This window comes from Leptonychotes weddellii, chromosome 2, assembly GCF_054177405.1.
Source record: "Leptonychotes weddellii isolate Sample4059 chromosome 2, ASM5417740v2, whole genome shotgun sequence".
NCBI classification, from domain to species: domain Eukaryota; kingdom Metazoa; phylum Chordata; class Mammalia; order Carnivora; family Phocidae; genus Leptonychotes; species Leptonychotes weddellii.
The window spans coordinates 113,720,694-113,733,885 of NC_138370.1; the positions used below are offsets into that span (position 1 = coordinate 113,720,694).

General features: G+C 41.0%; 2 protein-coding genes across 7 annotated transcripts in view; one reads left to right on the top strand and one right to left on the bottom strand.

The window, feature by feature from the left end:
• The window catches only part of LOC102748592 (putative E3 ubiquitin-protein ligase HERC6), a 580,669-nt gene that overhangs the window by 149,063 nt on the left and 418,414 nt on the right, over positions 1-13,192 (bottom strand). The gene's annotated exons all lie outside the window — the stretch shown is intronic.
• Positions 1-13,192, top strand: part of ABCG2 (ATP binding cassette subfamily G member 2 (JR blood group)) — a 149,262-nt gene that overhangs the window by 48,483 nt on the left and 87,587 nt on the right. For 2 of the 6 annotated variants that reach the window (XM_081812168.1, XM_081812167.1), the window contains exon 2: positions 8,145-8,266. The exons of 2 other annotated variants lie outside the window; for them this stretch is intronic. In XM_081812168.1, coding sequence (XP_081668294.1) covers positions 8,223-8,266 — 44 coding nt within the window. In that variant the 5' untranslated portion in view covers positions 8,145-8,222. The remainder of the gene's footprint in view (positions 1-8,144; positions 8,267-13,192) is intronic. 2 more of the 6 variants (XM_081812166.1, XM_081812165.1) reach the window with 1 other exon arrangement.

Consider the following 13,192-nt stretch of genomic DNA (forward strand, 5'->3'; position numbering starts at 1 on the left):
CTCGATCCCAGGACCCCGGGGCCATGACCCGAGCCGAAGGCAGACGCCCAACGACTAAGCCACCCAGGCGCCCCTGCACCAGAAGACTTCTTTTTTTTTTTTAAAGATTTTATTTATTCATTTGACAGAGAGAGACACAGGGAGAGAGGGAACACAAGCAGGGGGAGCGGGAGAGGGAGAAGCAGGCTTCCCGCCGAGCAGGGAGCTCGACTCGGGGCTCGATCCCAGCATCCTGGGGCCATGATCTGAGCCGAAGGCATACGCCCAATGACTGAACCACCCAGGCGCCCCTGCACCACAAGACTTCTAATACCATTTGGTCTGTCAGGTCATAGGGCCCAAGTGTCAGGACAGCTTCTTTTGAAGCCCTGACACTTTTCTTGGATCTGGTCCCACTCAAAAATTGTTGCTTTAGAAGTTATCAAGTGAATGCTTTGGAGCAGCATGCTAAAAAGGCATACGCTGCCTCCAAATTTGAAAGAAGCAAGTATGGTGGGTTTTTGGGTTTTTTTTCCCTTCATGGTGAGAAGTGCAAGGTACAGCAACTGGTGTCTCATTTTAGAAGAGCTATCCTAACGTTTCCCAGATGATGGAGCCTCTACAAAGAACACTGATGGTGTAGACCTATTAAGTTTTATAGGATTTAACTCCCCCCTTTGACACCCAAATATGTAAATGAGGTATTTTTGATACTTGTTTCCTTCTGCTTGCCAGATCCAGTTGGCATAATGACATTAATATACAGGATTGGCATGATGTCCTCTGGGATATCAAGACAATCAAGGTTCCTCTCAACTAAATTATGTTGGAAGGAGAGAGGACAAAGCCCTGGGACATCAACATAAATGTATACTGTTGTTACTGCTACGTAAATAAGTACAAATTGTGTTTGATTTTCCTTACCGATTAGAAAGGAAAAGAAAGCATTTGATAAGTCAAGAGTTGCATATAGGTACCAGGTGCTGTGTTGATTGTCTCCACTAAAGATACATCTTGAATGGCTGCTGAGATTGGAATCACCCCCTGATTAAGATCATAATAATCTGGGGCAACTGGGTGGTTCATTTGGTTAAGTGTCTCTTGATTTTGGCTCAGGTCATGATCTTAGGGTCTTGGGATTGAGCTCCATATCGGGCTCTGCATTTAGTTGCAGTGTTTGCTTGTGATTCTCTCTTCCCCTCTCCCTTTGCCCTTCCCCCTGCTCATGCTTTCTATCTTTCTCTAAAATAAATAAATAAAATCTTAAAAAAAATCATAGTAGTCTAATGTCATTCTGTATGATCCATCTGACTTTTGTACCAGCTAAACAGGTGAGTTACTTAGGAAGGTTGGAGGAATCCCCATCACAGTATCATACATCTCTGTTGTTGGTATTAATCCCTGCAATTCTCTCAGGGATGTGGTGTTACTTTTTGGTTTATGTCTTGGTACACAGGAAAGCGGGAGTGGGAGGGCAGTTCCAGGGGATTCTATCTGATGCTTTCTGCCATCATAGCTGTTACTCCATGTGGGGCCCATTATTAGACTAACTTAGGCCAAACTCCATCTAACTGCTCATCTCCATAAGCTGCTACTCTGAATTTTTGAACTTGGTGGCATTTTGTGTTCCTGGGAGTCAATGTCATTTCAGAAGCAGTATCTAATAATTCCCAGAATCATTGGGTATTTTCTTTCCCCTAGTGTATAGTCACCAAGCAAATCTCTTTGAGGCAATACTACTTAAGATGTCTCCCTGGACCAGTGACCATTTGCTTCACTTAGAAACTCATTAAAAATGAAAATTCAGGGGCGCCTGGGTGGCTCAGTCAGTTAAGCATCTGCCTTCAGCTCAGGTCATGATCCCAGTGTCCTGGGATTGAGCCCCATATTGGGCTTCCTGCTCAGTGGAGAGTCTGCTTTGCCCTCTCCCTCTGCCTGTCGCTCCCCCTGCTTGTGCTCTCTTTCTCTCTCTCTATCAAATAAGTAAGTAAATAAAATATAAAAAGAATTTTTTTTAATGAAAATTCAGGGGCACCTTGGTGGCTCAGTTGGTTAAGCGTCTGCCTTCAGGTCAGGTCTTGCTCTTGGGGTCCTGAGATGGAGCCCCATGTCGGGCTCCCTGCTCAGTGGGAAGTCTGCTTCTCCCTCTTCCTCTCCCCTTCCCTGTGCTCGTTCTCTCTCTCTCTCTCAAATAAATAAAATTTAAAAAAAAAATGAAAATTCAGAGACATTACCGTAGTCCCACTAAGTCAGAATCCCTGGAAGTGGACCTCAAGAATCAGTGTTATAATGAGTTCTCAGCACATTTAAAGAGGCTCTGGCTTAGCTCTACAAAAACTGATTTTGTCCCTCCGGTTAGGGTTGACAAATAACATATAGGGATCCCAGTTAAATTTGAATTTCAGATAAGAAACAAGTAATTTTTTTTGGTATAAATATACCCCATGCAATAGTTTGAATCTGAAATTCAAATTTAATCTTGTGTTTTTATTTGCTAAATCAGGTAACCCTACTCTCCAGAGGATATTTGGTAATGTTTTTAGCAAACATTTTGTTTGTCACAACTGTAGAAAAGGTTATGTGTGTGCTGCTGGCATGTTGTGGATAGAAACTAGATGCCCTGCCGAACATTCTACAACGTACAGGATAACCCTCCCCCCACACCAAAGAAATACCCAGGCCAAAATGTCAGGAGTACAGAGGTTGAGAAATGCTGGCTGGGAGGAAGATTTATGGTATACCATGCTAATGACTGTGTCGCAGGATCTTTTCTCAGAATCTCCCAGATGTTCCTTCTCACTGGGGCTCTTAGTCTCTGAACTGACTTAGGTCTGCGTATTGGGTACCAGGCATACTTTGGCAACTTGAGTTAGGTTCTGCCTAGCAGACTTAAATTTTTTTGTTTTGTTTTGGTTTTTGTTTTTGTTTTTTGAAGATTTTATTTATCTATTTGAAAGAAAAAGAGAGCACAAGTTGGGAGAGAGGGGCAGAGGGAGAGGGAGAAGCAGGCTCCCTGCCCCGGGATCATGATCCCAGCCGAAGGCAGACGCTTAACCAACTGAGTCACCCAGGTGCCCCTAGATTTTTTCTCTATATACATACGTCAAGCAGCATCTTAGTATGCTGTTGGTTTACGATTTCTTGGAACCCCCAAATCAATTAGCCATTGACACAAAGCACAGAAGGTCAAAACACTGATTACATGCCCCATCTATGGCTCGTTGTAGTCATTGCCCCATATATTCTGAAACAGACCAGCGCTATACATGGCCTTTACCATGCTGAATCCCTATATTCCCACTGAAATGAGGGCATACGTTTTCATTGCAGCCTCATCTGCCAATATCTCTGACCTGCAGAGCTCCTCAAAGATGCTGGTGCTTGCCTTACTATTGCATTTCCTAATGTCTGGGTGAGAAGAGTGTCTGTTAGACCTTCCCAGCGGGGTCTAGTCAGGAGGTGGCTGAGGAGTTTGCTCATAATGGATCCATTCCTATTTTCCCAAACCTTGCGTTCCTTTGCTTACAGTATGCTAGAGAATTTCTGGCATTTCAACCTCATTAACTCTGTGTTATTGTGGAGTCCTGGCTTTCAGTAGCTGACCTTTTCAAACTGTTAGCACTATCCCCATTATTCCAGCCAGCGTGTTTTATTCCAAACCCTGGAGGAGTGCGCCCATGCCAGTGATTTTGGCTTGATTGAGTATATTTTATCCCCATAGGCTTAACACTTGTAGAATCTATACCTTCAGCTGCTCCCTAGACTTCTGCTGATACATGTTGGCAAAATCATGCAAGTCTGTTAGGGAATAGGCTGCCTCCTCCTGGGGCAGGCTGGTGCTGCTCTCTCAGAGGTATGTTCCAGTTTCTATTGGTGCATCACAAAACTCTCCAAAACAACAATTAAATGGATTTGAGAGGGAATGGGAGAGGGATTGCAGAAGTGAGTGTAGAGAATTCCTTTGAAGAGATTTGTTGTAAAAGAGGGCAGAGCAATATAGCAGCGGTCATAAGGTGTGAGATGAAGAGAGACGTTGAAGATGAAAGAAATAAAAAGTAGCATGGTTGCATGCTGTTGGGAATGATCCAGTAGTAAGAGATAAATACAGTATAGATATATAGATGTATATAGTATATAGATCTGTAGTATAGTATATAGATCTATAGTATACTATCTATGTCTGTGTATCTATATATCTATATACTATATCCATATCTACATGTGATGATGTTTAAGAGATTTTAAAGGATTTATTGCAAAATGGAGACATCGCCTTAGGTCTTAGACAGGAGCATGGACATTCATCTAGGCCAGAGTAATAAGAGGGAAGGCAGAGTATGCTGGTAGGTGGGAAGATATGGTAGAGAGAATCTAGAAGTCTCTTTTGCTTGCTTCAGTTTTCTCAGTAAAGTAGGAAATAAGGTTATCAGCTGAGGATGACTATGGGAGAAGGTACTGAGTAGGAAGAAGACACTGTGACCTATTGAAATAAGAAAAAAGAAGAGTGAATGGTCTAGGGGACTATAGTATGAGTTGCTGGCACTATTGAGGGTCCCAGCATTAAGTTTTTTTTTTTTAAGTAAGCTCCATGCCCAACGTGGAGCCCAGTGTGGGGCCTCAACCCATGACCCTGAGATCAAGACCTGAGCAGAAATCAAGAATCGGATGCTTAACCAACTGAGCCACCCTGGCGCCTCCCAGCATTAAGATTTTTGATCATGAATTTAAAATCAGAAGAACCATTATTCTTACGGGTTTTCCTCTACCCACATTCAGTGGTAGGGACGTAGGCACACAGTGGGGGAGATGTGCATTTAAGGGAGAGTTTGTAGTTTAGTCAAGCAAATGACAATGCAAAAGAAGAGCAAGGGAGTTTGAGGGTGTTTTCTAGGGTATTATTATAATGAATAATCACGGTATTTCATCTGGTATGGAGACTAAAGTGAACAGTAGGGGATGAGGCACAGTGAAATATTAGCAAAATTAATGGATTCTACATTCTTAAGGGGGGGTCAGAGGTTTGATGGAGTTGGGTTACTAAAAGGAGCTGGGTGGAAAGATGGGATTTGGTGGTCAGGGAGCAAGATACATAAGATGATACTAGTAATAACAGTTTCTATGGTGTGACCTGGGAGTGCACAACTGGGGAATAAGGACGTTGGAGGAGAGAAGGTCAAGGTAGTCAAAGGCCAGCGTGTTGGGAAAAGCACCTGTGTGTGTATTGAATTCACCATGAAGCAAGACCGAAGTGGTGTTAGAGAGAGTGATGGTGTACCAGGAACTAAAATTACTCATAAATGGTGCAGGAGGGTCCTGGAGTCTAAAGTTAGCATCAATAAGAGGCAGGCAGTGATAAAGTCTGATGACATGAAATTCAAAGTTGAGATCTTAGTGGGGAAATTAGTAGTAGATGATCCACTTTGGGATGTTCACATTTTGTGGTGGTTTCTCCTCCCAGAATAAGCAATTTCAGAATGTGAAATTCCCCAGTGTCTCCTTAAGGAAAAAACATTTCCATAAAGACTTTTCACACTTTAAACACAAGAGGGCGCCAGAGTCTAGCAAGGGATTATTTTTGCTTTTCAGCTAAAGCTAGGACAACCATAGTTACTTTTGAGAGTGAAAGCGGGGGGACACAAGGGGCAAGAAAAAACTCAGTATATAGCAAATACCATATTCTTTTGAATCTAAAATTCATCGTTTTATTATTATTTTATATACCAACAATATAATCCCTGTTAATTGAACTGAAAAAAAGTTTCCCCTTTACTTAGAATTTTTATTTTCTACTTATTGAACTTTGATTAGAGGTTTTTAGAGGTTTTTTTTTTTAATTGTATGTTACTTTGTGCATGCCAAAAAAGAAAAATAAAAAAAATAAAAATTAATTGGCTAAGTTATTCCTAAAACTTCACTTTCAGAGACTAACTCTTCCGCATCACTTTTGACTCAGTCATGGATGTCTTTGGTCCTTCACACAATAGTGACCTCTGTGCCTTCAAGGATATTGGGAACACAGCTACTTAAAAGAATCCATAAAGGAACCGAAAGCCATTGTTGCTGGGCTGGGCAGCGGTTTTTCAATTATACAGAGCTGGCTTACACTAAACACCCAGGGACATTGCTAAATATATCACATCCCGTCCTTCTGAGGATTATGTGATTCCTCGAGGGAAAGAGTGGTCCATTACTGTTTCAGCGATTTTCATCCAAATTACCGATAACCATTCTGTAAGTTTTGATCTATAAGTTTTTGACACTGTTAACGTTCAGGCCTGCACAGGCAATGACAAGTGTGCCATGATTGCCACCTGGCCAACAGGAATTGTAAGATGCCATTGATTAAAAAACTCACCGTGATTTTAGTGATGTTAAGATGGAAGAAAAATGTGCATCTTAGAATCAACAAATATGGTAGGGCGCCTGGGTGGCTCAGTTGGTTAAGCACCTGCCTTCAGCTCAGGTCATGATCCTGGGGTCCCGGGATCCAGTCCCGCATCGGGCTCCCTGCTCAGCGGGGAGTCTGCTTCTCCCTCTGACCCTCCCCCTCTCATGCTCTCTCTCTATCTCATTCTCTCTCTCAAATAAACAAAATATTTAAAAAAAAAATCAACAAATATGGTAGATGATTTTTATTAAGGCCCGATTTAAGCCTCTTGTTTCTATCTTTCCCAGGAAGCACGAGAATTTCCAAACTGTTAAAAGTAGAAATAAATATTGTAATGAGCAAATGAAAACCAAGGTAGAAAAGGAAAGAGTAAGAGAACACTAAACAAAAAATGATGATGATCTCTAAACGTAAATGTTACCTCCCCTGTGAAGCTTCCACCCCTCACCTCTGCTTACTAGGAGGGAGAGGAGAAGAAGCGTGGGCTCTGAGTTCTGGGACTTCCTAGCTGTTAGTCCCAGAGAAATTTACCAAATGTCTTTGATCCTGATTCCTTCCCTATAAAATAGGAATAATGGCGTTCACCTTTCCTAGTGTTCGTGAGGGTTAAATGTGATTATATCTCAGCAAAGTTTCTTTTTCTTTTCCTTTGGTGGTTCTAGAATAAAGGTAATACTGGGGACAAGGTGTAGGATGGTATGGGTTGGATTAGAGAAGTCAGTGTTCTTGACAGAGAATAGTTAGAAAACAGATATAAGGTAATAAAGGGCTAAGCCATGGTAAGGTCAGAGGTTATGGAAAAAGACAGACTCCTTCAACATTGTAAAGGAAGAAGTAATGGGACTGGTGACCACATACAAAGGAACGATAAGAGTACCTTTATAAATGTGGAAAACAAGGGTAAATTTTCAGAAAGAAGTATACATCTGTAGGTTGTTTATATTTTTAGTTTAATTTTATTGTTGTTTATACCAAGTGAGTTGGAATTAGTATCTATATCAGAAGATAGTGTGGAGATAAGTTTACTTTTTCAAGAGAGAAAAGAACTTTTTGCAACTCAAAGTATAACTGGAATGCATTGCTCATAGGGGTTTAACTCTTAGGTATTATAATATTAGAATCTTGGCTTTTCCAAATAAATCTGGTAAGAGTTAAGCAACACATACCTAGAGGGATAATGTATAGACTGATGAGCTGGAATGTTGCAGTCTGCTGGGCTCTTTGGGAGACTTTTCATAGAGAAGAGCCCAAGACACAAACAGGTTGTGCTTCAGGAAGGAGGACAGGAAGTCAAGTTCTCTGCCAGTGCACTTGAAGGGAACAACTACAGGAATTTTTTTTTTCATGTTTTTTAATGTGTCACTGCTGGTAAATATGCTTCAGGAGAGGATGAACAACCCCTGGCCAAGGAGGAAGCAGCTTTAAAGAAAGCAAAGCCAAAACAAAGAATTGGCAGGACTCTTCAGAGCCTGGGTAGTATTGTTCAGGCCAGCCTGGCCTTCCTGTCTCATGGGATTCTCAAACATTTTTTGTTTTTAACTGACAAATATTGTAACAGTTTAGGACCTGGATTTCATGTCTATTTCCATGCAGAACCCACTACTCTAATTCTGAAATCAAGTACTCCCTATTAGCATCCTAATCCTCCCAGCCAATGCCTCTAAAACAATGAAATGAATTCCTCTCTGATGGAGAGAATAATGAGTCCGCTTCACCAGAAACAACCAGAGTCCTTTATTCCTTTAAAGCACTTTCAACTATCCCCCTTTATTTGTAGGCAACAGAACAAATAAAATGGAGCTATCTTGCTCAGCCATGTGAGGACAAATGATCCAGAGCCTAAAATATACTGAAGATGTGCAGCACTTTCACACACATGGACCCATGTGGCAACTGTGGGTGAGCAAATTCATGCTCAGGCTGTTGACTGTTGAATATCTATAGCAAAATTATTCTGTGTCCAAATGCTACGCTAAGCAAATACAGTCAATTTTACATACCTGTTATTCTCGTAGCAGGGGAATGCTTTGCTTAAATTCTTTGGGGAGGGGGCAGTGGTTTTGTTGGCTCTTTTATTTTTATTTTTTTAAAGCTTTTATTTATTTGAAAGAGAGAGTGAGAGAGAGAGCACGAGTGGGGTGAGGGGCAGAGGGAGAAGCAGACTCCCTGATGATCGTGACCTGAGCCGAAGGCAGACACTTAACTGACTGAGCCACCCAGGCGCCCCCATGTTGGCTCTTTTAGAAGAAACAAAATTCTTTCCCACTTGAGAAGAAAACTAGAGAAATAGAGAAGAGGAAGGAGAAGATTTGCAAAGTGATTAAAAGAAAAAACAATTGTATTTAGAGGGTTTGGAACGAAACCTTCTTTCAGGTTTGGAACTAAAACTCCTTTGGTGTAGCTGCTGGTTTTTTTTTTTTTTTTAATGTGCAGAATACATGTTTTATTTTTTTTCTTAAGTTTAATTTCAGGAAAATTTTCTTGAGTTGCAGACTTTTTAAAATATATTTTGTTCTATTTCCTTACTTTGGTTCTTCAAGGACTTCTATAATTCATATGTTCACTGTTCTTCATACAATTTTAATAATTGTCACTTATTCTCAAATATTTAACTCTTTATTTACTTCTTAAGTTTTTCTCCTCTCATTTTTAATATTCTATTTATTTTGAGTCATCATCTGTTATCTTAATTTACTCTTGTGCTTTTTATAATTTAATTGCTCTGCATCCGTTTTCTCAGGTACATGTTTCTGGCCTGCTTTCACTATTAGTAGGAACGTTAGTCTGCAACTTATTACCTTTTTTTTTTTTTTTTTTTTTTATGGTGTGAAAATAGAGGGTAAGTATCTCAGGGTAATCTGTAAAATTTAACCTTGTGCCAATGGGATCAAATTTTATTTTGATACCATCAATAACATCTAGCTGTCCTTCTTTCTCAAGTTTAAAGAAAACCTGGTTTCTTAGGTGTAGCTCTCAAGTTATTTTGGAGCTCCAATTGTGAAACACTCTGATTAAGCCACTTTGAAGCAATAGTCTAACAGGTTGTTAACTACAACCTTATACTGGGAACCAGCCATGGTTGTCAGTTAGCTGCAGCCCCGGATCATTGAATCCAGTCGCTAGAAGCCAGTTGTCATTAACAGTTTACAAAATCTAAAAGAAGGGGCGCCTGGGTGGCTCAGTCGTTAAACGTCTGCCTTCGGCTCAGGTCATGATCCTGGGGTTCTGGGATCGAGCCCCGCAGCTGCTCTCTGCTCAGCGGGAAGCCTGCTTCTCCCTCTCCCACTCCCCCTGCTTGTGTTCCCTCTCTCACTGTGTCTCTCTCTGTCAAATAAATAAAATCTTTCAAAAAAAAAAAAAACCTAAAAGAACAGGATTGCTTTCCCTCAGCAATTTCATCTCTTCATCATCTATTCAATTCCATCCCTCATTCTGTTCTCACCTCTCTAATTCTTGAATAATCTGCTATACAATCTTTTGAATCACCCTTAGTGTTTTCATTGGTTGTAGATGGAATCTCATTTTATTGGTGCTTTGCTGAACACCAGTTTCATTAAAATGATATTTAAATGGAATTTAATTTGGGTGGGAGTGAAAGAGAAAAGGGAAACTAAGGGGGGGTTTATGCTACTAAACTACTGAAACAAACAATTCTAAAGGTATAATCTCTTAAACTTATTGGGGAGGCATTAATGGACATTTTCCATTTAGTAGCATGTTGGGGGCACCCCATGGAATATTGCAGTTGATAAGACCCTTTCAGATAAACATGATAGTACTGCACCTATAGTCATGCTGTGATCTTAGCTTCTAAATTTTTTTATTTTTAAAGATTTTATTTATTTATTCATTTGAGAGAGGCAGAGACAGCGACAGAGCAAGAGTGGGGAGAAGAGGGAGAAGCAGGCTCCCCGCTGAGCAAGGAGCCTGATGCAGGATTAGATCCCAGGACCCTGGGATCATGACCTGAGCCAAAGGCAGGTGTTTAACCGACTGAGCCATCCACATACCCTGTGATCTTAGCTTCTAAAATCTCTTTTCAGGGCGCCTGGGTGGCTCTGTCAGTTAAGCGTCTGCCTTCAGCTCAGGTCATGATCTCAGGGTCCTGGGATCAAGCCCCACATTTGGCTCCCTCTTCAGCGGGGAGTTTGCTTTTCCCTCTGCCCCACCCTCTGCTCATGCTCGCTCTCTGTCTCTGCCTCAAATAAATAAGTAAAATTTTTAAAAACGATAAAATCTCTTTTCAAATTTTGCTGAATTTTATTTATTTTTTTAATGAGAATTCTTTTTTTTAAGATTTTATTTATTTATTTGAGAGAGAGAGCATGAGCGGGGTGAAAGGCAGAAGGAGAAGCAGACTCCCTGCTGAGCAGGGAACCCGATGGTGGGCTCAGTCCCGGGACTCCTGGATCATGACCTGAGCTGAAGGCAGATGCTTAAATGACTGGGCCACCTAAGCTCCCCAAATTTTGCTGAGTTTTAAATAGCCTGTGGAACTTTACAAAACCCCAAAGTCCAGGCCAAACTCAGAATCTCTTCCTAGAGATTCCAAAGTGCAAAGAGGTTGAGAAGTTCTCAATCCTTAATGTCCGTATAAATCACCTGAGGATCTTGTTAAAAATGCAGATTCTAGGGTGCCTGGGTGGCTCAGATGGTTAAGCGTCTGCCTTCGGCTCAGGTCATGATCCCAGGGTCCTGGGATCGAGTCCCACATCGGGCTCCCTGCTCCTTGGGAGCCTGCTTCTCCCTCTGCCTCTCTCTCTCTGTCTCTCATTAATAAATAAATAAAATCTTTAAAAAAAAAATGCAGATTCTAACTCTGTAGATCTAGGGTGGAGCACAAGATTCTGCATTTCTAACCAGCTTCCCAGGTAACACCCACACCACTTCCTCTCTGGCCCCTCAGTAGCAAGGGAGAGATTAGACAGATGGTCCAGATCAAACTTGGGTCCAGACACAATCACCTGGGGAATTTGGTAAAACAGCAAAGGCCTAGACCTCTTCCTGCTTCAGAGAAACTGGGCCTCCGTGATTCTTGTTAGCTTCCAGGTTATTCTGATGCAGGTTAAGACCCAAGAACCGCTGGTCTAGATTGCTGTCTAATCATTGCCCTGCCTGTCCAAACTTTCTTGTTGCTTCTCTTGTTTCCTTTCCTGTACCTTCGGAAATCCTAGAATACAAGTACCAGAAGAAATTAAAAAATCTAAAATAATGGGTTTTAATGTAGTCCAACATTGAGTATACAAAATACATTACTCAATTCGAAAAAAAAGAGCACAGATTGTGTGGCAGATACATCCTGCCAAACAACCCTGTCCGAAGAGATTTGACATTTTATTTGCAAAATCTCATCTTGACTCATGGTATGCAATAATCTTTATCTCCCTCAATGTTCAATCTTACATCTCCTCAACTTGAAGCTCAATCTTTTTTTTTTTTTTTTTTTAAGATTTTATTTATTTGACAGAGAGAGAGACACAGCGAGAGAGGGAACACAAGCAGGGGGAGTGGGAGAGGGAGAAGCAGGCTTCCCGCTGAGCAGGGAGCCCAATGCGGGACTCGATCCCAGGACCTGGAATCATGACCCGAGCTGAAGGCAGATGCTCAACGACTGAGCCACCCAGGCGCCCCTCAATCTTATATATATGGTGTTTCTGCATATTTTAAGGATGACTCTACTTAAAACTATAACAGTATCACCAAATAGCCTTATTGAATTAAGTGTATCAAAAGAGATTATCTGGTCTGTAGATTGTATTTTGTCATAATATGCTATTTTCTACTGTATCTTAGGGCCCATACTTGTGATACATTAAGAAAATCTGTATACACACACACACCAAAAAAAAAAAAAAGAAAGAAAGAAAAAGAAAATCTGTATACTTTTTCCCCTAGCAGACAGATATGACGTCTCCTGGCATGGTGGGCTTTATAAAATACTGTGTTGATTTTTTTTGTTCTTTTAATATTAATGATAGCTCACATTTACTGTGTACTTACTAACTGCCAGATGCTTTTCTAAACACTTCATTTACGTGGGTTAACTTATGTTGGCCTCCCAGCAACCTCAGAGATGGGTGTCCTTTTTTTGACAGATGAGGAAACCAAGAAGTTGGCCAAAGTGACAAACTATGATAGAGTAGGGCTGGGAGCTGAAGCCTGGCAGTCTCGTTGCATAATTTCTGCATCATACTAGTTTTAGTGTTTTTGTTTACCTGCACATGTCTCTTCATTAGATGCTTGTATGTCTAACTTTCTCTTTGAATAGGCTTTATTTTTTTGGAGCAGTTTTAGATTCACAGCAAAATGGGACAAAGAGTGCAGAGAGTCCCCACATAACCCCTGCCCCTCCACATGTCACAGCCTCCCGCACTATCTATATACCCATCCAGAGTGGTACATCTCTTACAAGTGATCAACATACCTTGATAGCATTGTCATTTATGATCCCAAGTCCTTAGTTTATGTCAGGGTTCACTCTTGGTGTTGAAAGTAATATGGATTTTGACAAATGTACAGTGATGTGTATCCACTATTATAGTATCATACAGAATAGTTTCACTGCCCTAAAAATCCTCTGTACCTTAACTATTGTCCTCCCTCTCTCCTCCCTCTGGCAATCACTGATCTTTTAACTGTCTGTGCAGTTTTGCCTTTTCCTGAATTCCATCATACAGTATGTAGCCTTTCTAGATTAGCTTCTTTTACCTGGTAACAGGCATTTAAGTTTCCTCCACGTCTTTTCATGGCTTGATAGTTCATTTCTTTTTAGTGCTAAAATGCTAAAATGCTAAAACATCCCAGTCAGCCTATTGTTGACTGGAA